At 47.8% G+C, this 25440-nt stretch overlaps 1 protein-coding gene and 1 non-coding gene across 2 annotated transcripts in view; one reads left to right on the top strand and one right to left on the bottom strand.

Annotated features, from left to right (window-relative positions):
• Positions 1–25440, top strand: part of LOC119964794 — a 192099-nt gene that overhangs the window by 89994 nt on the left and 76665 nt on the right. The window contains exons 23-30 of the mRNA XM_038794788.1: positions 892–1152; positions 12400–12654; positions 13393–13653; positions 13761–14021; positions 17715–17975; positions 21161–21421; positions 22343–22603; positions 22739–22993. Of these exons, the coding sequence (XP_038650716.1) occupies positions 892–1152; positions 12400–12654; positions 13393–13653; positions 13761–14021; positions 17715–17975; positions 21161–21421; positions 22343–22603; positions 22739–22993 (2076 nt within the window). The remainder of the gene's footprint in view (positions 1–891; positions 1153–12399; positions 12655–13392; positions 13654–13760; positions 14022–17714; positions 17976–21160; positions 21422–22342; positions 22604–22738; positions 22994–25440) is intronic.
• On the bottom strand, positions 8989–9115 carry LOC119965501. The gene has a single exon (XR_005460527.1). It is a non-coding gene; the product is annotated as a U4atac minor spliceosomal RNA (small nuclear RNA).

Genomic DNA, 25440 nt, shown 5'->3' with positions numbered 1-25440 from the left:
TGAAGATTTATATTCCAAATCTTTGGTCAAGGATGTGACTCGTGTATTTCCCATCCTGTACAGAATTGTGCAACATGTTTTTGGATCACTTCAATCTTACTGATATCTCTTGGCATTTGAGGATCCTGTGCACAAATGGCACACTTTTGTGCCTATTGTGCCACTTCCACTCTTTCTGTTCCCAAATGGTCTGTAACCAGTTCCTGCACATGCTGCGGCTCAAATGCATCTCACCTTTTAACCTCACAATCATTCAAATTTGCAAATGGCACAAAGATGGCCTGCAGCACTGTGATTAATTGCACATCATGATCCCCTTGCCTATTTGTAGCCTAATCCCATTTTATTTTCTCTTTGACTGTGAAGCATTTTCAATGAAGTGATCATGTACTTTAGGAGGTCTTGCGGTGCAGTGGATAGTGGTCCTGCCTTTGAGTCAGAGTTCCAGGTTCGAGTCCCACTCCAGACTTGATGGCCATAGGCAGTGTGTTCATAATGTGGCCAAACAGGTTGATTATCTGCCTGTACATCATTCCATTCTGCCTGTGGCAGGCAATAAGAGCAGGAGAATCCCCATGTTTGGTGCAGAGTGGCACCCGTCAAGCTCGAGCGACTAGCAATCTGTTCCAGGAAAAGGTAGCAATGGAAGTAGACAGAAGCACATCCTTTATCAGTGTCACGTGCCAACAGGCACTGGAGAGAAGGAAGAAGGGCTGTGTACTGGTTGTTAGATTAGATTGTTTCTGTAAAGCCATTGTATAGTAACAACTACAGAAAGGAGATCACACTTGAATGTTCAGAAGCACCAATATAATTACAGTGACATTCTTGTTTTTAATGTTTTGTACTGTAGATATTTCTTGTCCTCTCATGTGTTTCTGTATTTTACAGCTCCATGTGCACCCCAATTTACTGACACCAGCTTAAACTGCGTCACCAAGAGTACGACAGTGACATGGGAGGAGAGTGATGGAGCTCTGTGGTACATTACAACAGCAGAAGGACAAGATGGACATGTGACACTGTGTAATTCAACAGAGACAAGCTGTGAATTCACGGACCTACACTGCAGTCAGACATATTTGATCACTGTCAAAGCAATGGATGGTCATTGCCAGAACGTAAACACTTCCACTTTTGAAACTGAAACAGGTAACATTTTTAAACAAGTTTGTGGTGTTGTGGTATATTACACCAGCCCAGTTGCAAGTCCTGTCATGAAATCTGAGGTCCAGGAAGGTCGGAATGGTAATTTGGCAGATTATGATGACATTTGTTCTCACCACTGTGGTAACCTTACTCAGCAGAGAGTCTGAATACTCTGGTTGCTGTATTAGCAACCGCAAGGTGTGGTGAATGAGATTCACACGGTATTATAAGTTGCCAATGTCACCCTGTTCCCAGTATATATATATACCGATATTGTAAGTGCAGTTGCACTACCTGACCACCAGGGGGAGTAGCTCTGGGAGTACTCGAGAGTTTGTACTGGGCTCCCCCTTGGCTCCGCCCAGAACTCCTCCCCCTGGAGCTGCTGTATAAAGATCCGTGCCACAGAGTCAGCCAGCCAGTTCACCGAAAGTTCAACGGCTAACAGGCTGGCTCTGTTGTAAGTATATTAAAACCGCTATTCTAACCCTACAAGCGCGTGTCCGTAGAATTGATGGTTCCATCACAAGGCTCGCTTGTAAAATGGAGAAAGACGTTTTCCCCTCTTCCCTTCCACTATGAGGCAACCCCTCTCGAGCCTTTCAAACAAAATGTCCGATCAGAAATTACAGCCCATATTGACTTGAGTGTTTCTGAATTGGAATACAGTTATTGCATGGTATTGAAGATCTCTTCACTTGGTGTTTATTTTCTGAGTTTGATATTGAAGGGAACCGTTGGAATTTTGTATGAAACCGTTCTCGCTTATCCCCTTCAAACGCACCTCAAACAATAAGTGTGATGTGGAGATGCCGGCGTTGGACTGGGGTGAGCACAGTAAGAAGTCTTACAACACCAGGTTAAAGTCCAACAGGTTTGTTTCAAACACTAGGCTCAGGCTCTTTCCTCCTTCCTTCACCTGAGGAAGGAGCAGTGCTCTGAAAGCTAGTGTTTGAAACAAACATGTTGGACTTTAACCTCGTGTTGTAAGACTTCTTACTGAACAATAAGTATAAAGAGTTCAGTAAGATTGGGACCATGTGAGCAGCTGCCTCCTCCATGTCCCTGCCTTCCATCAGCTCCAGTGGTCAAACCTCCTTTCATGCCCCCCCGCCCCGAACTCGCATCTTTCTCCAGTTTCTCTCCTATCTCTCCTTTAACCCTCTCTGAGTTATAAGGTCAAATGAGTACCACTCCTTTTTTTTAAAATAATTTTTATTGAAATTTTCGAAAAATGTATAACAACAGAACAATAATAATAACAATAATAAACACCCCCCGGACCCGTAACAACGCATATCACGAACACCCCCACCCTTCCCCAAACACAATGAACAACAAAATAAATTTTAAATAAATTAAATTCAACATAAACAATGGCCCCTTGACCCCCCCCCCCCCCCCCCCGGGTTGTTGCTGCTGCTGACCTAGTTCCCTATCGTTGAGCCAGAAAGTCGAGGAAAGGCTGCCACCGCCTAAAGAACCCTTGTACCGACCCCCTCAGGGCGAATTTGACCTTCTCCAGCTTAATGAATCGCGCCATGTCATTGATCCAGGTCTCCACGCTCGGAGGTCTCGCATCTTTCCATTGCAACAAGATCCTCCGTCAGGCTACTAGGGACGCAAAGGCCAAAACACCGGCCTCTTTCGCCTCCTGCACTCCCGGCTCCCCCCAACCCCAAATATCGTGAGTCCCCAGCCTGGCTTGACCCTGGACCCTACCACCCTCGACACCGTCCTCGCCACCCCCTTCCAGAACTCCTCCAGTACCGGGCATGCCCAGAACATATGGGCATGGTTCGCTGGGCTCCCCGAACACCTAATGCACCTGTCCTCACCCCCAAAAAACCTGCTCATCCTCGTCCCTATGAGCCCTGTGCAGTACCTTGAACTGGATGAGACTAAGCCTCGCACATGAAGAGGAGGAGTTCACCCTCTCCAGGGCGTCCGCCCATGTCCCCTCCTCAATCTGCTCCCCCAGCTCCACTTCCCACTTAGCCTTCAGCTCCTCTACCGACGCCTCCTCCACCTCCTGCATCACCTGGTAGATGTCAGACACCTTCCCATCCCCGACCCACACCCCCGAAAGCACGCTATCCCTTACCCCCCGGGGGGGGGGCAGCAAAGGGAACCCCTCCACCTGCCGCCTAGCAAACGCCTAGACCTGAAAGTACCTGAACATATTCCCCGGGGGGAGCTCAAACTTCTCCTCCAGCTCACCCAGGCTCGCAAACCTCCCGTCAATGAACAGGTCTCCCAACTTCCTTATGCCCTGTGCCACCCCAGGAACCCGCCATCAATGTTCCCTGGGACAAACCGGTGGTTCCCCCGCAGAGGGGCCTCCACCGAGCCCCCCACTTCCCCCCTGATTCGCCTCCACTGCCCCCAAATCTTGAGGGTAACCGCCACCACCGGGCTCGTAGTGTACCTCGTAGGAGGCAGCGGCAACGGCGCCGTTACCAGTGCCTTCAGGCTCGTGCCTCCACAGGACGCCATCTCCATCCGTTTCCATGCTGCCCTCTCCCCATCCATTACCCACTTACGTACCATCGAGACGTTAGCCGCCCAATAGTACCCAGAGAGGTTGGGCAGCGCCAGCCCCCCTCTATCGCTGCCCCACTCCAAAAAGACCCTCCTTACCCTCGGAGTCCCGTGCGCCCAAACAAATCCCGTGATGCTGCTGTTCACCCTCCTAAAAAAGGCCCTCGGAATGAAAATGGGGAGGCACTGGAACAAAAACAAAAACCTCGGGAGCACCGTCATTTTAACGGACTGTACTCTACCCGCCAGAGACAACGGCAGCATGTCCCACTTTTTAAACTCCTCCTCCATCTGCTCCACCAACCTAGTAAAATTAAGCTTATGCAAAGTCCCCCAACTCCTAGCCACCTGAACCCCCAGGTACCTAAAACTCCTCACTGCCCTTTTTAGCGGGAGCCTACCAATCCCCTCCTCCTGATCTCCCGGGTGTACAACAAACAGCTCACTCTTGCCCAGGTTCAACTTGTAGCCCGAGAAACTCCCAAACTCAGCAAGAATCTCCATCACCTCCGGCATTCCCCCCACCGGGTCTGCTACATACAGCAGCAAGTCATCTGCATAAAGTGACACTCGGTGCTCGTCCCCACCCCGCACCAGACCCCTCCACCTCCCCGACTCCCTGAGAGCCATGGCAAGAGGCTCAATTGCCAACACAAAAAGCAAGGGGGACAGGGGGCACCCCTGCCTCGTTCCACGGTGGAGCCTGAAGTACTCGGACCTCCTCCCATTTGTCGCTACACTCACCATCGGGGCCTCGTACAGCAACCTCACCCATTTAATAAACCCCTCCCCAAACCCGAACCTCTCCAACACCTCCTACAAGTACCCCCACTCAACCCTATCAAAGGCCTTCTCCGCATCTAATCCCACCACAATCTCCGCCTCTCCTTCTGCCGCCGGCATCATTATCACATTTAGCAGCCTTCGCACGTTAGTGTTCAGCTGCCTCCCCTTCACAAAACCCGTCTGATCTTCATGTATCACCCCCGGCACACAGTCCTCTATTCTAGTGGCCAAGATCTTCGCCAGCAACTTGGCGTCCACATTCAGCAGTGAAATTGGCCTATATGATCCACACTGCAAGAGGTCCTTATCTCGCTTCAGGATCAGGGAAATCAGCGCCTGTGACATCGTCGGGGGCAAAACTCTCCCCTCCCATGCCTTGTTAAAGGTCCGAACCAGCAGGGGGCCCAACAGGTCCGCATATTTTTTATAAAATTCAACCGGGAACCCATCCGGTCCCGGCGCCTTCCCCGACTGCATGTGGCCAATCCCTCTAACCAGCTCCTCCAACCCACCTGCTCCTCCTGCACCCTTGGAAATCGCAGCCTGTTCAAAAAGCCCCCCCCCCCCCCCCCTCCAACCACCGGCGGCTCCGACCGGTACAGTTCCCTGTAGAAGTCTCTGAAGACCCCATTGACCTCTACCCCCTTCCGCACCACATTCCCACCCCTATCCTTCACTCCACCAATCTCCCTAGCCGCTTCCCGCTTGCGGAGCTGATGCGCCAGCATCCTGCTCGCCTTCTCTCCATACTCGTAGACCGCTCCCTGCGCCTTCCTCCACTGTGTCTCCGCCTTTCTGGTGGTCAATAAATCAAACTTGGCCTGCAGGCTACGCCGCTCCCCCAACAATCCCTCCTCCGGGGGCTCCGCATACCTCCTATCTACACTCAGCAGCTCCTCCGCACCTCCTATCTACACTTAGCAGCTCCTCCACCAGTCTCTCCCTCTCCCCCCTCTCCCTATGGGCTCGGATGGAGATCAGCTCCCCCCTAATCACTGCCTTCAGAGCCTCCCACATCATCCCCACCCGGACCACCCCAGTATCATTGGCCTCGAGGTACCTCTCGATATATCCCCGAACCCTCCTACACACCTCCTCATCAGCCAACAACCCCACGTCCAGACGCCAAAGCGGGCGCTGGTCCCGCAGCTCCCCCATCTCCAGATCCACCCAATGCGGAGCATGGTCCGAAATCGCTATAGTCGAATATTCGGCATCCTCCACTCTCGGGACCAGCCCCCTACTCAGGACAAAAAAATCAATACGGGAATACACCCTGTGCACGTGGGAGAAAAAAGAGTACTCCCGAGCCCTCGGCCTCCCAAACCTCCAGGGATCCACCCCTCCCATCTGGTCCATAAACGCCCTCAACACCTTGGCCGCAGCCGACCTCCTGCCTGTCTTTGAACTAGAACGATCCAATGGGGGATCCAGCACCGTATTGAAGTCCCACCCCCCCCCCCATGATCAGGCCCCCCCCCCGCCTCCAGGCCAGGAATGCGGCCAAACATACGCCTCATGAAACCAGCATCATCCCAATTTGGGGCATATACATTTACCAACACCACCCTCTCCCCCTGCAGCTTACCGCTCACCATCACATATCTGCCGCCACTATCAGCCACCACCTCAGACGCCTCAAACGCCACCCTCTTCCCCACCAGGATCGCCACCCCCCGGTTCTTCGCGTCGAGCCCTGAATGGAATACCTGCCCCACCCACCCCTTCCTCAGACGAACCTGGTCCGCCACCTTCAGGTGAGTCTCCTGAAGCATGGCCACGTCCGCCTTCAGCCCCTTCAGATGCGAAAACACCCGGGCCCGCTTAACCGGCCCATTCAACCCCCTCACGTTGCACGTGATCAGCCGGATCAGGGGGCACCCTGCCCCCCTCCCCCATCGACTAGCCATAGCCCATCGACTGCTCGTCCCTGGCCAGCACCCCCCACTCGGCCCGTTTCCCATGGCGATAGAACCTCACCCTGACCCCTCCCGACCCGCACCAGCTCTTCCCTGGCTAATCCACAGAACACAGAACACAGAACAGTACAGCACAGAACAGGCCCTTCGGCCCTCGATGTTGCGCCGAGCAATGATCACCCTTCTCAAACCCACGTATCCACCCTGTACCCGTAACCCAACAACCCCCCCTTAACCTTACTCCAGCAGCAACCCGGTATCCCCCCCCCCCCAAGGCTAGGACCCCTCCTAGCTGCGACGCTCCCTCCATAGTACTCCCGTGAGCCAGCTGACTTCTGCTGACCCCGGCAGCTCCCGCCCTAACTCCGACCCCTCCCGATATGGGGTCAACCCCCCCTGCAGCAGCTCCTTGGCACCGCTCCAGCGCGTGAAAACGGAACTGATATCCACGCCCCTTGCCTCCAGCTCCACCCCCCTCATCCCGCAGCGCGGGAAACAGAGGAAAGCCCGCGCTTTCCCACTGCCTCACCCCACCCCCTCAACGCAGCTCCCAAATAGCAGTCCCAACCCATCCACCAACCCCGTACAAACAAAAAAAACAACCACAGACCCCAACACCCCCCTTAAAACACAAAACCATAACCAACACGATCCGAAAGCAGAAAAGAAAAACAGAATAGCCAACAACAGCATAAACAGTGATACAAAAAACCCCCCACAGTCCTCAATCCCTAGTTCGAGTCCAACTTTTCAGCCTGCACAAAGGCCCACGCCTCCTCCGGGGACTCAAAGTAGTAATGCCGGTCCTTGTAGGTGACCCACAGGCGCGCAGGCGGCAACATGCCGAACTTCACCTGCTTGCCGTGGAGCACCGCCTTCGTCCGGTTAAACCCGGCTCTCCGCTTGGCCACCTCCGCACTCCAGTCCTGGTAGATACGCACTACCGAATTCTCCCACTTGCTGCTCCTCACCTTTTTGGCCCATCGCAGCACACACTCCCGGTCACTGAACCGATGGAACCGCACCAGCACCTCCCGCGGGGGTTCATTCGCCTTAGGCCTCCTGGCCAGTACTCTGTGGGCCCCCTCCAGCTCCAGGGGCAGATGGAAGGATCCTGCCCCCACCAGCGAGTTCAGCATCACGGCCACATAAGCCGGCAGGTCCGACCCCTCCAGCCCCTCCGCGAGGCCCAGGATCCGCAAGTTCTTCCTCCTTGACCGAAACTCCATCTCCTCAAAACGATCTTGCCACTTTTTGTGGAGTGCCACGTGCATCTCCACCTTCCCCACGAGGGCCGAGATCTCATCCTCGCGCTCAGAGGCCTGCTGCTGCAACTCAAGTTTCGCTGCACCCTGGGTTGTCTGGGTCTCCAGCAGCTTACTTGTCGTAACCTTCAGAGAGTCAAGCAACTCCACTTTCAGCTCCGTAAAGTAGCGCAGAAGGGCCGCCTGCTGCTCCTCCGCCCACTGCCTCCACTCCTCAGGGGCTCCACCGGCCGCCATTTTGTCCACTTTCCCCCGCTTTTCCAGGGGAGCTGCTGCCGTTTTTTTCCTCGCCCCACTCCGGGTCCGCGCCATAAATCCCGGGGGGTATTGCTCCAGACCCCTTTACACACCGGGAATTGTCGAATCAGCGCCGTTTGGGGTCCTTAAAAGAGCCCACAAGTCCTACGAAAGCGGGAGCTGCCGAACGTGCGACTTAGCTCCGCATTGCCGCCACCGGAAGCTCAAATGAGTACCACTCCTGTTGCCTCAACCTTTGTTTCACTAAACAGCTGATCACCCAACTTCTCTTCCTGGTCCCCATGTAACCCAATATTGAAAAGTTTGAGGTGTCATCCCTCTCTCGAAGATCTGCCGTCATCACCCCCCTCCTCAAAAAGCCAAACGTGATCTCATGCAAATTTATGTTCCATTGCCAACCTGCCTTTTTTTCCAAGGACCGTTAATGTATTGTCACCTCCCAAATCCATTCCCATCTTTCCTGGAAATCCATATTTGCATCCCTACAATTAAGCTTCCTCCCATGTCACAGTACAGAAACAGCTCACAAGGACACAGAAGGCAGCCTATGTGACTGTGATAAAGGAAAACTTTCCCTCCTTATTCTTCTGGGCAGCATGGTAGCACAGTGGTTAGCACAGTTGCTTCACGGCTCCAGGGTCCCAGGTTCGATTCCCGGCTGGGTCACTGTCTGTGCGGAGCCTGCACGTTCTCCGCGTGTCTGCATGGGTTTCCTCTGGGTGCTCCGGTTTTCTCCCACAGTCCAAAGATGTGCAGATTATGTGGATTGGCCATGCTAAATTGCCCTTAGTGTCCAAAAAGGTTAGGTGGGGTTACTGGGTTACAGAGATAGGTTGGAAGTGTGGCCTTAAAAGGGGTGCTCTTTCCAAGGGCCGATGCAGACTCGATGGGCTGAATGGCCTCCTTCTGCACTGTAAATTCTATGATTCTGTGATTCTCACCTTGCCTGCTGCCTTTGACACAGTTGGCCACACCATCCTCCTCCAAAGCCTCCCCACTGTTTACCAGCTGGCTGTGACTGCTCTCACCTGGTTCCATTCTAATCTATCCAATTGTAGCCAGAGTCACTTTTAAAAATAAATTGCACCGTAGCCGAGACAGATGCCTCAGTGATGCGCAAGTCTTTTAATGGTGTGAGCAGTGCTGTTCTCATCATACGTTCATTGAACAGCCATGTAACCCCAAGATAAGGACAGTTGAGCCAGAGAGTAACTTGAAGTGGCTTTCCTTCCTGTTCTTGCATTGCCACCTCTAGTGCTGTCCAAGGATCTATCCTTGGCCCTCTCCTGTTTAATAGACATAGGGCACGATTCTCCACTGCCCACGCTGGTTGGGAGAATAGTGGGAGGGCCTCCCGACATTTTTTTTGCTCCCTTCCGCTATTCTTCCCCCCCCCCCCCACGCCCGACCCACGTCACGAATCGCCGCTCGCCGTTTTTACAACGAGCGCCGATTCTCCGCGGCCGATGGGCCGAGAGGCCGGGCCTTTACGCCTGTTTTTTCACGGCAGCAAACACACCTGCTTGCTGCCGTCATAAAAACGGGCGCTGGATGCCCGTTTGGGGCATCCAGAGGCCCGTTTGGGGCGGGAGCAGCACCGTTGTGCTCGGGAGGGGACAGGCCTGCGATCGGTGCCCACCGATCGTCGGGCCTGCGTCCAAAAGGGACGCACTATTTCCCCTCCGCCGCCCGACAAGATCAAGCGGCCACATCTTGTCGGGCGGCGGTGGAGAAATGCGGAACCGCGCATGCGCGGGTTCCGTCAATGGCGTGATGACGTCACCCGCGCATACGCGGGTTGGAGCTGGCTCCAACCTGCGCATGCGCAGCTGACGTCATACAGACGCCAGCCGCACATCATCTTGGTGCGCGGCCTTAACGACGGTCGTTAAAGGCCGCGACGCCGTGATTCCCGGGGTCCCGCTCCTCGCCCCGATGGGGGGGGGGGAGAATCGGGTCCCGGGAACGGGCGTGAAGGCTGCCGTGAAACACGGCCAGTTTCACGGCAGCCTTTACGACTCTGCATTTGCGGAGAATCTCGCCCGTAGTATTTACAGTGCAGAAGGAGGCCATTCAGCCCATCGAGTCTGCACCGGCCCTTGGATAGAGCACCCCACTTAAGCCCACACCCGTAAGCCAGCAGCCCCACCCAACCCCTTTGGACACTAAGGGCAATTTAGCATGGCCATTCCACCCAACCTGCACATCCCTGGAACTTGGGAGGAAACCAGAGTATTCTTCCCCTGACCAATATCATCTGAAATTGCAGAGTTTGTTTTCACTTAACTCTTCTTCAACACCACCATTCCTGACTCCTCCATCTTAAAAAAATTATCAGACTGATTAGCACACATCCCGTACTGGATGAGCAGAAATATCCTCCAATTAAATATTGGGAAGAGTGAAGCCATTGCATTCATCTCTGCTCCAAACCCTGTCTCTTAATGCCAACTCTACCTTTTATCTATCTCAGATTAAGCCAGTCTCTTCACAACCTTGGTGTAACACTTGACCCCAAGATAAGCTTCCAGCCTCCTTTTCATGCCAGCACTAAGATTGACGATTTCTACATTTGTAATATTGTCCTGTTCCCAACTGATATGCTGCTGAAACCCTCATTCATGTTTCCGCTACCTCTTGACTTGCATGCCTGGCTGATCTTCCATATTCTGCACAGCGTAAGCTAGCGATCATCCAAACTCTGCTGCCCATGTCTTAGATTGCGCCACATTCTGCTCCTCTGTCACTTCTGTGCTCACTGACCTTCGACTGGCTCCAATTGTGATGGATTTAGGTTATTCCAGACCTGATAATACTTTATTAATAACCTATGCTCTAGGTTAACCCACCAAAAGAGGGAAATCCGTTTCTCTGCTAAGATTCAAAATAGATCTCACGAAGGGAGAATGCTTTCCCGGGTCTCAGACAGTCAAACAGGATATCAGTTACTTTTTGTGGGAAAAGTTCAGATACGTAAATAACTAAATCATTACCCCTGTCGTTGTGGGTCCTAGTCATTTAAGACTTCCTAAATGAGTGTCTAGGATTTTAAACTTTGAGAGTAAGTCTACACAGTATAATTTTAATGAAAGTATTTTTATTGTAAAATACTCCCAATTGATACATACAGAATTGCATAGAATTGAATATAAGTTGACTAACAGTCTTTAGTTATCTGTTAATAATATAAAATCATTAACAGTCCTTTGTTATCTGCGAACACACTAACTTCTCTTAAGAGAATGAGATATCTAAAACATGGAAAATCCTAAAGTACCTCCTATCAATTTCTAATACATTTCTAAGAAGTTTAACAGAAACATACTTACAAAAACCACAATGGTCTTTGTCTGACGAGGCAAATTGGTTTGAACAGAACTTTGCTCCCTTCAGTAGCACTGAAGAAGAGAGGTAACTTTCTCTAAAGTGCCTCCTTATACACATAAAACTTTCTAATCGGTCAAGGACTGTCTTTGTTGTCTTATCACTTATTGTTGGTTGATTGCCTATAGCCAAATGGATAATTTGATGTATCATCATCAATATATGTTTTAATGATGTTAGTGTCTGCGTGAATGTCAGGTGTCTTAAGATATATTGGCAAAGAGGGACTCGTATATAGATCTGTCTCTTTTCAGTGTTGCCATGTTTCTTAGATATATAGATTGTCAAACAGACACTTCTTTAAGGGTGTTATTCTAAGTGTCAAGAGTTATATAGTTAAGAAAGGATTTGTGTATTGTTTATCTGAAGAATGCCCTGTCCTCATGGTTTGAATAATTATAGGTGTAGAGGAGTAATCTAGAGAATTTCCGGGGTGTCAAAGCAAGGTTTTCCTTATCCTGTATTTGTTTGGAATGTATTAATGATCCTTGAAGTCAGCTAGGAATTTCTCCCTTAAAATAGTGACTTCTGTATGCCCTTTAGCTGAAGTGGTTTTATTCTATTTTGAATTAAGATACTGGTTGTATTAATTTCTGTTGCCTTATTTCAAACCAAATTCTGCGGCGAACGTGATATTCATCACACAATCAAACAACATTTTGATTTTAAAATTCTCATTCTTATTTTAACAATGCTTTATAGCCTTGTCCCTTCCTATCTCTGTAATCTCTTCCAACCCCACAACCCTTCCAGATATCTGAGCTCCTCTAAGTTTGGCCTCTTTTGCATCCCCAATTTTAATCACTGCACCATTGCAGTGCCTTCAATTGCCCTGGCTTCAATTGCCCAGACTCTAAACTCTGGAATATCCTCCCTAAACCTCTCTGCCTCGCTACCATACATTCCCCCTTTAAGACAATCTCTTTGTCAAAGAATTGGATCATCCTTAGATAGCCTGTGTCATGCTTAAATTTTTAATATTCCTGTGAAAGATCCTAAAAGATTTATTATGCCAAAGGTGTTATTAAAATGTACGTTGTTGTTATTATAATAAGACTAATTCACAAATTTTCATTTTTCTTTCCTCCTCCCAAAAGTACCATGCCCCCCTCAGAACGTACAAGCTGATATTGACGCTGTCACTGCCTTTGTAACATGGGAGCCGAGTAATCTCACAGTGTCGTACACTGCAACAGCAGAGGGGAGTGATGGACATGAAGCCACCTGTACCACATCAGAAACACACTGTCTAATCCCAGACCTTCACTGCAGCCAAATATACAGCATCTCTGTACTCGCATTTGGTGCAAACTGCAGCAGCATCCAAGGCTCCAGTTACGATATTTGGACAGGTAATGTAGAAGGGAAAGAACTGACTTCATATAAAAACTTTCATCTCCTCAGAACATCTCAAAACACTTCACTATTAAAAGATTTATTTTTGGGATGTAGTCAATGTGGTATTGTTGGTATTCTGTGCAGCAAGGTCATAGCTATTGAATGTTAGCAAGCGCCAACTCCCTGCTGAGGCAGCCATCTGATCGCCTTCATTAAGTGCTGAAGTCTGATCTTTGCTGGTTTATAACTGCGCTGCTGTCTAGTTTCTCACAGATGGGTGTCGTTAACATTGAATGTATCACTAGATTCCATTACAGACACCCATTGAACTCACTCAATTGGGCTTCATTTAAAAGTACCTACGATACAAATGTCCTGAGTCAAGACCCACCTATTGATGCCATCCCCATTTAGTCAATCGTCCCTAATCACTTTGGGTAATGGCAATCAAACTAAGGATTTTGAGATTAGCATTCTTCTTTAGTTTTCTGGAATTATTGATGCTAAGATTTAATGTTCGGAGAAAACCATTGGCAACTTAGTGGTCAAACTTATTAAAGTGACCCAAAGTCCTGAGCTGATATTTGTTGGCCCCAATAAACAATATCTGGGTTGCAATGTGGATTATAATAATGACTGCTTTATCAAAGTGGTTTTAGCTCAATGAGACGTTGACAAGTATCAAAAGGCCAAGACAATTTCACACATGAACCTAATGAATATTAATGTTTTTATTAATGTATTTCCTACAGTACCGTGTGCCCCAGATGAAATCATTGTGAACGTAGTCTGTAATTCAAATAGAGTGGTAGCATCCTGGGGGCGCACTGATGGAGCGATATTATATGATGTAACTGCAGAAGGCAGTGATGGACATACACACTCTCACAACACAACAGAGACACGGCATGAAATGCTGGATTTACACTGTGGACAGACCTATAACATAACTGTAACAACACTCAGTTACAGCCGGACTGGCTTTTCTAGCACTTCTGCTCAAATCCAAACTGGTAATGCTATTAATCCTTAAATGATATCATGGAAATGCTTTTACATTTATTAATTGTAATATTTACAGAACAGAGAAGATTAATATTAATATGTATTTTCTAAACAGCACCATGCATTCCTGAGAATCTAAAAGCTGAGCTGAACTGTGATTCGAATGCAGTATCCTTCTCGTGGGATGTCACGGATGGAGCAAAGTTATACACTGTAACCGCTCGAGATAGTCAAAGAGTCACAGCTTCATTCAACACCAGCGATACAAAGGCTCAAATCCCACACCTGGAGTGTGGTGAATATTATACAATCTCTGTTGTAGCAACAGACAACATCTGCAAAAGTGCTCAGAGTGCAGTGGTGAATATACATGCAGGTATTGCTCATTTCCATAAAACATTTTGCAACATGTTAACAAATTAAATCTTGGGGCATGGAATATTTTAAAGTGTGAACTTTTAAGTTGCTCTTGTTAAATTGGTGTCTGTACATTGTGCAGGTTAAAAATGTGACGTACTGTTATAGCATCCACAACTTGAACTTATATCTTTGATGTCTTTGGTCTGATAAATCAGCAATAGCCATCCGCTTTGATTTTGTGTTCTCTTTAATCTAAAATGTTTTCACTGATCAAACGAGCGCAGGGTTTATTTTTCTCAAAGTTTCTGCATAACAGTTGCTTTGTTGGACCAGCAATATTTTCCCAAAATTCTAAAGTTGTGACCTAACCTCACTGTCTCCACCAGAGAAATGAGAAATATTATTAATAGGAATATATGTCTGGGAGAACATTACATTAAACGTGCATCAAATATTCAGGACTCCTGAGTCTCATTATATGTACTGCAGAATCGGGTACATAGGGAATTGAATACTTGAACCTACTCACATCCAAATGGATCTGGGGATTCGGGAAGAAAGGAGGAAGCCAATTTCTTATGAAAATGTGTCTATAAATTGTCTCATCTGATGGGCTCATTTGGTGGAATCTCTTTCCCAATGGCCATAGCCATGTCCTGCAGAATGCAAGCTGATGATGTACAGCACAGGCAAGGGTCTCATTTTTCCATACTCACAATATGACCCTCTCCTGGTAGTGCTGCACTTTGCACTTGTTTTATAAAGAACAAAGAAAAGTACAGCACAGGAACAGGCCCTTCGGCCCTCCAAGCCTGTGCCGATCATGATGCCCGAACAAAAAAAAACCTTCTGCCCTTAGTCGGTCTGTATCCCTCTATTTCCTCCCTCTTCATGAACCCAACCAGATGCCTCTTAAATGTTGCTAATGTGCCTGCTTCCACCACATTCTCTGGCACCACATTCCAGGCACCCACCACTCTGCGTGAAAAACTTACCCCACACATCTCCTTTAAACATTCCCCTTCTCACCTTGAACCTGTGCCCCCTTGTAATTGACATTTCCACCCTTGGAAAAAGCCTCTGACTATCCACCCTATCTTTGCCTCTCGTAATTTTGTAGACCTCTATCAGGTCTCCCCTCAGCCTCCATCTTTCCAGTGAAAATAATCCTAATTTATTCAACCTCTCCTCATAGCCAACACCCTCCAGACCAGGCAACATCCTGGTGAACCTTCTTTGTACTCCCCCCAAAGGTTTCACGTCCTCCTGATAATGTGGTGACCAGAACTGCACGCAATACTCCAAATGCAGCCTAACCAAGGTATTATGTAACTGCAACATGATTTCCCAACTCCTGTACTCAATGCCCCGGCTGATGAAGGCAAGCATGCATGTGCCTCCTTCATCACCTTGGCTACCTCTGTTGCCACTTTTAGGGAACTGTGGGCGCGATTCTCCCAAAACGGGAGAAATCGTAAGGCTGGCGTCAAACCCGGGCGGGTTTGACGCCAGCGCGCCCCTTCCCGACCGGGAACCGATTCTGGTCCCCGGTCGGGGCTAGCAGCCCGACGCCGTAAGCTCCGGCATCACGGGCTTAACGAATTTCGTTAAGCCCGCTTGCCGGAGTTAGCGCCGGCTGATGCGTCATATGACGTCAGCCGCGCATGCGCGGATTGGAAGACTCCAACCCGCGCATGCGCGGATGACGTCATCGCGTATTTGCGCAAAACCCGCGCATGCGTGGGCCGGGATGCCCCTCAGCCGCCCCGCGAATGTATACTGCGGGGCAGCGGAAGGAGAAATAGTGCGCGGGCATCGGTCCGCTGCCCGCGATCGGTGCCCACCAATCGCGGGCCCATGGCACCCTTGGCACGGCTGTGGTACTGCCGTGCCAATCGGTGCCATGGTTATAAAAAGCGAGTTGTTCCCGCCGTTTTTACGAACGGCCAGACCAGGTGTGTTTGCCGTTCGTAAAAACAGCGTAAAGGGCTGGGACTTCGGCCCATCTATCAGCTGTGAATCGCTGCCGGCCGTAAAAAAACGGCGGCAGCGATTCGTGTCGGGAGTTGGGCGGGGGGGGGGGGGGGGGGGAGAATAGCGGGAGGGCGGGAAAAATGTCGGGAAGGCCCTCCCGCTATTCTCCGACCCGTCGTGGGGGGCGGAGAATCGCGCCCTGTGTACCTGCATGCCCAGATCTCTCTATATATTAATGTTCCGAAAGGGTTCTGCCATTCATAGTATAATTCATACCTAGATTTGATCCTCCAAAATGCATCATATATTCATGACTGGATACGGACTGACCCCATCCTTGCCAAGTTGCGACACCTGATGTAATACGGTGGGCGGCATTGACAGTTACCAGGCGAGTTGAAAATTTCTCCTCCAAGTTCTCGGAGCTGACTGTGGAAGATGGTATCCCCCTGTGACTCACAAGGGTTGTTGTTCCGCCGAAGGGCCAGACAATCGTGTTGAAGGACCTTCACAACAGGCATGCCGGAGTGTCTAAAATGAAGATGCTGGTGAGAAAGTGCATCTGATGGCCAGGTTTGGACACAGATATCGAGACCTTGGCCCAGCAGTGTCTGTCCTGGGCACCAGAAGCTCCGCATGGCAGAACCTCTACACCCTTGGGAGTGGCCAGGCGCCCCGAGGCTCATGTGCATGCTGATTTTGCTGGTGCCTTCCTGGGGTCGATGTTCTTCGTCCTGGTGGACACCCACTCGAAGTGGCTGGAGGTTCACAGGATGATGTCGATCACTTCCCAGGCGACAGTCGAGCAATTGCGCATTTCTTTTTCTACCCACGGAATCCCTGAGGTGCTCATGGCAGATAACGAGGCCTCTTTCACGAGTGAAGAGTTTGCCTCAATTGTGAAAAGCAACGGGATTCGCCCAGTCTCCATTGCCCCACACCATCTGGCATCAAATGGCTTGGCAGAGAGGGCCATAGAAACGGTTAAACAGAGGCTAAAGAAACAGACTTCTGGCTCAATGGGCACCAGGCTGGCAAGGTTTTTGTTCGCATACAGGACCACGCTACACGGAATAACTGGGGAACCCCTGCAGAGCTGCTGGAGCCAAAAAGAATCCGACAATCTCTGCTTGCTCCTCATTCTCCACCTCATTGGTCGTTGAGGGGGTCTTCAGACCTTCGGGGGAGGGAGGCATGTACTAGCCCGCACTGGGCCTATGGGGTGGGGATGATTATCTCCCCGTGGCCCTTGCAGAGTACCAGGCCCCATACTAGGGTTGGCAATCTCTATTAATCTCTGTATAAAAGGGCAGCCAGTAAGGCACCGACCAGAACAGGAACCGGTAGGGATCTACTGGGCTGTGTAAATATCGTGTGTAAATAAAACTACATTTATTTTACTGGGTGTGGGCTCCCCGTGTCATTAAAGCCATCCTGCCATGGAAGCCAACATCGGTTTAATAATGTCAGCATTAATAGGTTTGAGATGAAATGATAGGATTGGTGAAAATTGCTTGACCAACATAGCAAATGATAATGAAACTGCTGTTCTTGTTTTAGTCAATGCCAATAACTGACAGATGAAGTATTGAATACACTATATGATAAGTTTCCCCTTCACTTTGCTGTGTTAAGTTCCAATATAATTTAGTAAATTCATCAGCCCTTTATTCATTAAACTGATAGTTTTATTCTGTTATCTTCCATCCATTTTAACTTTCAATCTTATTTTCAGTCCCTTGCGATCCACAGAATGTAGAAGTGAGGCTGGATTGTAACCTAAATACAGCTTTGGTATCGTGGGACGACAGCAGAGGTGCATTGTTGTACACTGCCTTTGCTGAAGGACCCGATGGGAACATCACATCATGCAGCACATCAGAAACATCATGTCGAACACCCAAATTACTCTGTGGCCAGTTATATTCCGTGTATGTCACAGCATCTGACAGCACATGTAACCAATCTCAGAGTTCAATGGTTGAAATTCAAACAGGTAACTCCTTATTTGACTGACAAATACTGGACTAAGTAGACCAAAATTAAGTAAACCGCCAGCATATTTTGTTAACTCATATAATATTAAAGTGTATTGACTTACAACACGAGGCAAAAAGTATCATTGACTCCATAGTTCACTGTTTATCTGTTTTTCCACACAGTGTGTATTCATGAAACTTTCCCCCAAAATGTATTGTTTCGCATTCATCCATATTATACTGGCACTGAATCTGTCCATTCTGCCAAGATCTTCAGAGTGGTCTTTGCAATTCTGGTTACTGTTTGCCAACCATTTTCCTTTGTATTGTTAACACAGCTGCTAAAGTACACACGCACAGGCACGTGCACACATACAGACATGCAAACACATTCCTCACCAATGCGAACAATGTTAACTAACTTTGCCTTTTATCAGTCAGCAAACCTTTTATCAATGTTGCTACATTTCCTCTTACGCTATATGCCTGAATTTGTTTATAATAAGGCCTTTGTGAAACATCTTATCAACCACCTTGTGCAGATCTCCATCCATTACATCTGCTAGTATAGAAACGTGGAAGAATAATGGCAAGAATAGATTTGCAGACTCAAATTCATTTTAGAGCTGGTAATTTATAATGATAATGGTAGTAATTAAGGAACTCACACTAAAGAATTGTCTAGGCAAAGTTGATCATAGAATGATAGAGTTTCACATTCACTTTGAGGGTGAGAAACGTAGGTCTGAAGCTAGTGTCTTGAATTTAAATGAAGGCAATTATAAATGTATGAAGCCCGAATTGGCGACAGTGTACTCAGTAAATAGGTTAAAAGGTAACACTGCAGGAAATCAGTGGTACACATTTAGAGAGAGATTTCATCACTCTAATCAAAGATATATTTTGTTGAGAAAGAAAGACGATGAGAAGGATGCATGATCCATGGCTAGCTAAGTTAAGAACGGTATCAAATTGAAAGAAAAGGTGTACATTGCTACAAAGATCAGTTGTAGCCCAAAGATTGGGAACATTTTAGAAACCAGCAAATGGTGACTAAAAACAATAAAAAGGGAAAATTTAGAATATGAGAGTAAACTAGCAAAATAGGTAGTAAAAACTTCTACAATAATATAAACAGAAGGGAATAGCTAAAGTGAGTATTGGTCCCTTAGAGATTGAGGCTGGGGAATAAATAATAGGAAACAAGGAAATTGTAGAGACTTTGAACAAATGTTTTGGATTTGTCTTTATGGTAAAAGACACCAAAAGCATCCCAATAAAAATCAAAGGGAAAAGGGGAGGGAGGAAACGAAAAGAGTCATTGTCATCAGAAGGAAAGTACTAGGGAAACTAATGGGACTAAAGACAGACGAGTGCCCTGAACCTGATGGTCTGCATCCTTAGGTCTCAAAAGAAGGGCAGCACTGGTGGCGCAGTGGTTAGCACTGCTGCCTCATGGCACCGGGGTCCCAGGTTTGATCCCGGCCCTGGGTCACTGTCCATGGGGAGTTTGCAGATTCCCCCTGTGCTTGCGTGGGTTTCGCCCCCACAACCCACAGATGTGCAGGCTAGGTGGATTGGCCACGCTAAATTGCCCCTTAATTGGAAAAAAATAATTGCATAATCTAATTCTCCACGGGCTAAACTCCCGCCGAGTCCCGCCGGCGTGGTTCCAACCTGGTACCACCCGGCGGGAGGTCGGACCCGCGGCCATAGTCCTGGTTGGGGGGCGGGGGGCGGGGGAATATGGCTCCGAGGGGGTGCCGCCACGGGGTCCAGGTCCACAATCAGGGGCTTCCGATTGGCGGGCAGCCGTAATCTGGTGGGGGCCTACCTCCTTCCGCGCGGCCGGCTGTTAGGTCCCTGACATGTTGCTCCGGAGACAGCCACCACAAGCATGCACCGGCGCAGAGATGTCAACCACATGCATACGCAGGCGCGGTGACGTGCCGGCCATGCAGGGCCACCTTTCGGCCCCAGAGCAGCACGCAGCACTCCGGCGCTATGCTAGCCCCCTGAACACCGGTGAGGCCCATTGATGCCGGCGTACACCACGGGCAATCCTGGCCAAAGAATCTTCAATTGTACAGTGTACAAGTGAGCTGAAACTTGACAGATGCAATACAATGTGGGAAACTGTGAGGTTGTCAATATTGATGGGAAGACTAGAAAAGCAGAGTATAATTTAAATGGGGAAACTGCAGCAAGCTGTGGTACAGAGGGATCTGCACCCCTTCTACACAAATCACAAAACGTTAACAGCAAGCAATTAGAAGGGCAAATGGAGTGTTGGTCTTTATTGCAATGGGATGGTGTATAATAAAAATCTTTATTATTGTCACAAGTAGGCTTATATTAACACTGTAATGAAGTTACTGTGAAAATCCCCTAGTCGCCACCAGCCGGAATGTGGCGATTAGGGGCTTTTCACAGTAACTTAATTGAAGCCTACTTGAGTCAATAAGTCATTCTTATTATTATTATCCTGCGCCTGTTCGGGTACACTGAGGGAAAATTCAGAATGTCCAAATTACCTAACAAGCATGTCTTTCGGGACTTGTGGGAGGAAACCGGAGCACCCGGAGGAAACCCACGCAGACACAGGGAGAACGTGCAGACTCCGCACAGACAGTGACCCAAGCCAGGAATGGAACCTGGGATCCTGGCACTGTGAAGCAACAGTGCTCACCTCTGTGCTACCGAGTCTTGTTACGACTTTACAAGGCTGAATTAGATAGATTTTTGATCTACAAAGGAGTCAAGGGTTGTGGGGGACCAACAAGAAAGTTGAGCTCAGGCTACAGTCAGAACAGATTTGGTCTTATTGAAAGGTAGAACAGGCTCAAGGGGCCAAATGGCTACTTCAGCTCCTATTTTGTATGTTCTCAAATTGTTATGTAACAGCTGCAGCAATATGACAGAACAATTTGAGTGTACGAGACATGCAATAGTTATGATTAGATCCACTTAATAGAATTATTGTGAAAGTACATTATCATGCAGGTGATTTATAAGCAACCAACAAAAATCCTTTATTTTTAATTCTTCACTATTCCTGGGTATTACTTTTTGATGTAAACAGAAGTAATGCTTTGTCGACCACATTGTAAACATTTACAAATGTAATTTTTATGAGCACAAGGGTGAATTTAAGTAAAATGCTGTTTGTGACTTTATCCATCTTATTTCTCTGGTATCTCAGCCCCTTGCAGCCCCCGGATTGTAAGTGCTTATTTGGAATGTACAACACACACGGTGTCAGTATTGTGGGAGCTGAGTGACGGTGCAATGAACTACATCGCAATAGCAGAAGGAATGGAAGGAGACAGATATTCATGCAATGCAACAGAGGAAAACTGTGAGATTGTGGACCTCCCATGCGGTCAGATGTACAATATAACTATATTAGCAATGGATGGGAATTGTTCCAGTTTACCAAGTCCAGCTTTTGAAATTCAAACAGGTAAAACAGTTTTGTGTTTTTGTGAACATAAATATAATAAAAGTCCCTAAAGAACAGGAACAACTAGAATTAATATAGCATTACAAAATTGTACATTAATAAATGTCACCTTACATTTTGTATGTTATAAATTGCTACTGTTCATCTTTTTTTTTTAAATTTAGAGTGCCCAATTAATTTTTTCCAATTAAAGGGCAATTTAGTGTGGCCAATCCACCTACCCTGCACATCTTTGGGTTGTGGGGGCGAAACCCACGCAAACATGGGAAGAATGTGCAAACTCCACACGGACAGTGACCCAGAGCCGGGATCGAACCTGGGACCTCAGCGCCATGAGGCAGCAGTGCTATCCACTGCACCACCGTGCTGCCCGGCTACTGTTCATCTTAATAACAAAGTCAGGCGGCATGTGGCGCAGTGGTTAGCACTGGGACTGCGGCGCTAAGGACCTGAGTTTGAATCCTGGCCCTGGGTCACTGTCCGTGTGGAGTTTGCACATTCTCCCCATGTCTGCATGGGTTTCACCCCCACAACCCAAAGATGTGTAGGTTGGGTGGATTGGCCATGCTAAATTGCCCCTTAATTGGAAAAAAAATAATTGGGTACTCTAAATTTTTTTACAAATCTTAGTAACAAAGTCATCCATTGAACCCTTAATCCTTTAAATACTGATCAAAGTTTAAGTCCTTTCATTGCAGAACTCATTTAATTCAGGAATGGAATCTTAGATTTCTGGAATGGTTACAGCATCAATGAGGCTATTTGGCCCTTTGAGCTCTCTGCATGAGCAATTTAGATAACCCGATTACCCTGAACTTTCCCAATATCCTGCAAATGTCTGGTATCAGTTTTAGAAGTATGTGTGCAGTATTAAATCTACTATGAATTGAGAAATCGATTCTGTGTTTTCTCCTCCTACAGTGCCTTGTATCCCACAGAATGTGGTCGCTCACATCGACTGTGAAAGTAACAATGTGTCAGTGTTTTGGGATCCCAGTAACGGCACAGAGTCCTACCTTGTAACAGCCCAAGGAAACAGTGGTCATTGGGCCTCATGCAATGCAACAGACACAGAATGTGTGATCTCAGATGTGTATTGTGGACTGAGCTACTATATAACTGTGCAGGCAATCCGCATGCAGTGTAACAGCTCACAGAGCTCTGCTGTCACAGTGAAAACAGGTAATTCTAGACAAGAATTTTAAATGAGGAATTCTAAAATAAATACACATAAATTGGATTCATGAAATTTTTTGTATTTTATAGACATTTATGTTACTCAGTGTATTTTCAGTTGGATGAATTTTCTTTTTGCAGTACCATGTGTCCCACAGAATGTTGATGCTCTCATGAACTGTGATGCTGGATATATGTCCGTCTCATGGGAGTTAAGTCAAGGTGCAATATCATACATTGCCACTGCGGAAGGGAGCAATGTGCAACAATGCAGCGCTAATGAAACATTGTGTGATATCACTGAGCTGGACTGTGGAGAAACCTACACCATCACAGTTCGTGCACACGATGATTCATGTGACACAGCTGAAAGTGCTTCCGTCACAAAGAAAACAGGTAACTAAAGAGAAGTGGATTTTCCCACATCGCTAATTTCTGCATCAATCTCACTGTCCAAAATGTGTTTTTCCTGAATTACTCGGAAGTACATGAATTAACTTTAATAGCACAACTGGTTAGATAGCTAGTGTTGCGGAGGAAAGTACAGCTATTCAACCTTAGCTGTACTTCACTCTTCCACTCACGAGAAACCAGCGAAGACTCTTGGAGTAAAAGAAATACTCCTTTATTACAAGTTATTGCAAGGATTATTGGCATTCCCAATTGGGTTACCAGAGAGCACAGATTCAAGGATAGCACAGACAGTTATACTTCGAGATTCCATTTCAAGAAATTAGCATGTGCCAATCGTTTGTTACTAGTTATCTACGTCCTAGCAATCATGGCTATCAATTAAGGCTACATCATGCATAGTATATGAGAATAATTAACTATTCACATTAAAGGTGGGCATGCTTAATTAAATTATCCAATCATTAAAAAGGCACGTATGTTGTCTTTTAATTAGTGATATCGGTTGTCCGATATCTGAGGTGTAGCTATCAATCACCTTCTCTGCTGTTTAATGGCTCCTCTCGAGGCATGGGTGCTATCCATCACCCCTCTCTGCTTTTATCGGCAGACATCCTGGAGCCATAGCAAATGGTACACTGTCCAACATTGTATAGTAGACCTTGAGTTTTAACATCTGCAGATTTTATGCCTGGAAGCTGCCCCTCACTGACACATTGTGTCCTTGTAATATCTGTTACAATTGGCAGTTCCCACAGTCAGAACTGGAGATTTTAACTTCTCCGGTAAGTAATAGAACTAGAGTTTTCAAACTGGTGGCAGTGTAATATTTCAAGATGCCCAAATTTCCCTTCTCAGCTAGCACGTGGTTCAAATAATATCAATTGTGTGGGTTCAGTTCCTGTTCTGGCTGAGGTGACCTAGGTCCTTTTTTCCCTGCTCCTAAGAGTGGAAGGCAATGGCAAACACCACTGGCAAACCCTGCCTAGGAAAATAGCTCAGGGTTAAGCATCAGCAATGAGCCAAGAACCTGCCTTGGGCAGAGCACACAGGGAAATAGAATGGAATACAAAGTACTAACTAGATGGAATCAAGATTTATTTTCTTAGATCGTGGAGGGACAGTTGAGATCTGTTGGTTATAATTCCTGCACCATGTGGGAACTTCAGGATATATACATACAAACATATGAATTAGGAGTAGGATTAGGCCACTCAGCCCCTCGAGCCTGCTCTGCCATTCAATAAGTTCATGGCGGATCTGATTGTAACTTCAATGCCACATTCCTGTCTACCCCTAATAACCTTTCATTCTTCTTAATCAAGAATCTGCCCGGTTCTGCCTTAAAAATATTCAAAGATGATGCATAACCTCCCCCACGTTTGTAATCAATTCACATGCCTTGGGGGAACCATGGGCGTAGGCAATGTCTCCAGTTGCATTTGAGGTCCAGCTACAGATTTTGAGCTTGAGGGGCAGCTTGAGACCCTGCCAAGCATCAAGGAAGTTGAGAATTCCCAGAGATCATCACCCCACAAGCAATGGGAATTCAGGATCGTAGCCATTGTGTGGCCATTGGAAGAGTAGAAAGAGACAGGAGCTACAGGAGTCTTTGGGATATCTCAAATCAATACTCAGCATGGCGACATCTTGAAGGAGTCCAGTCTAGCCTATGGCACCAATGTCCAATAAAATGCACAGGAAGGAACAACAAACTGTAGAAATGCAGTAATTTATCTTTGATAATAGTTAGGGGGATGAATAGGCATTTCTGTGACCGCATCGTGGGTAGACGTTTAAGGATGGCACGCAATTGGCATAAGCCATCCTGAGAGTTGGTACCTCCTGCTGCTGGGATTTTACCTGTAGTGGGAGAAGCATGGGGTGGGTCACTTGCCCATGGTTAATTGGGGCCCATATGTGGTCCATTACTGATCACCTATGAGTGTCCCTCTGCTACCATTGGGATTGTACCCATAGCTGGGGAGGCTTGTGTCTAGGATTCAATCTGCACAGTAAATCCTGTCAAGCTTTGTGACCAGGCTTGGTTACCTTCTTGTTGGGCATCTTGTGCCATTGGAGGCTCCCCCAAAGTATTTCACCACCTCCCCTCATGTTTCCCTCCCCTTGCTCAATCCTGAGGCCCCCCCCCCCCCCCCCCCCCCCCCCCCCACACACACACACACTAGGGAATACCAAATTGGCCTGTACAAGACCACAGACCTATCTATGAGTCTATAGTCCTCAAGAACTGCCTGAACTCCAACTGTCACTAGCACTCCTGGTACTGCTGGGACAAGGGAACTACAGGCAATTTGATTGGGCAGCAGGTCACACATGAGACACCCTCTCTCTGGGAGTGGAAGGCCCACATCAATTAAAGACCCAAGGACATTAACTGGCAGCGGAACAAGTTGGCCAAGCATGGGTAA

Source organism: Scyliorhinus canicula, chromosome 4 (assembly GCF_902713615.1).
Source record: "Scyliorhinus canicula chromosome 4, sScyCan1.1, whole genome shotgun sequence".
In the NCBI taxonomy this organism is placed as follows: domain Eukaryota; kingdom Metazoa; phylum Chordata; class Chondrichthyes; order Carcharhiniformes; family Scyliorhinidae; genus Scyliorhinus; species Scyliorhinus canicula.
Note: the sequence above shows the minus strand (reverse complement) of the source record. Positions and strands in the feature narration are given on the sequence as shown.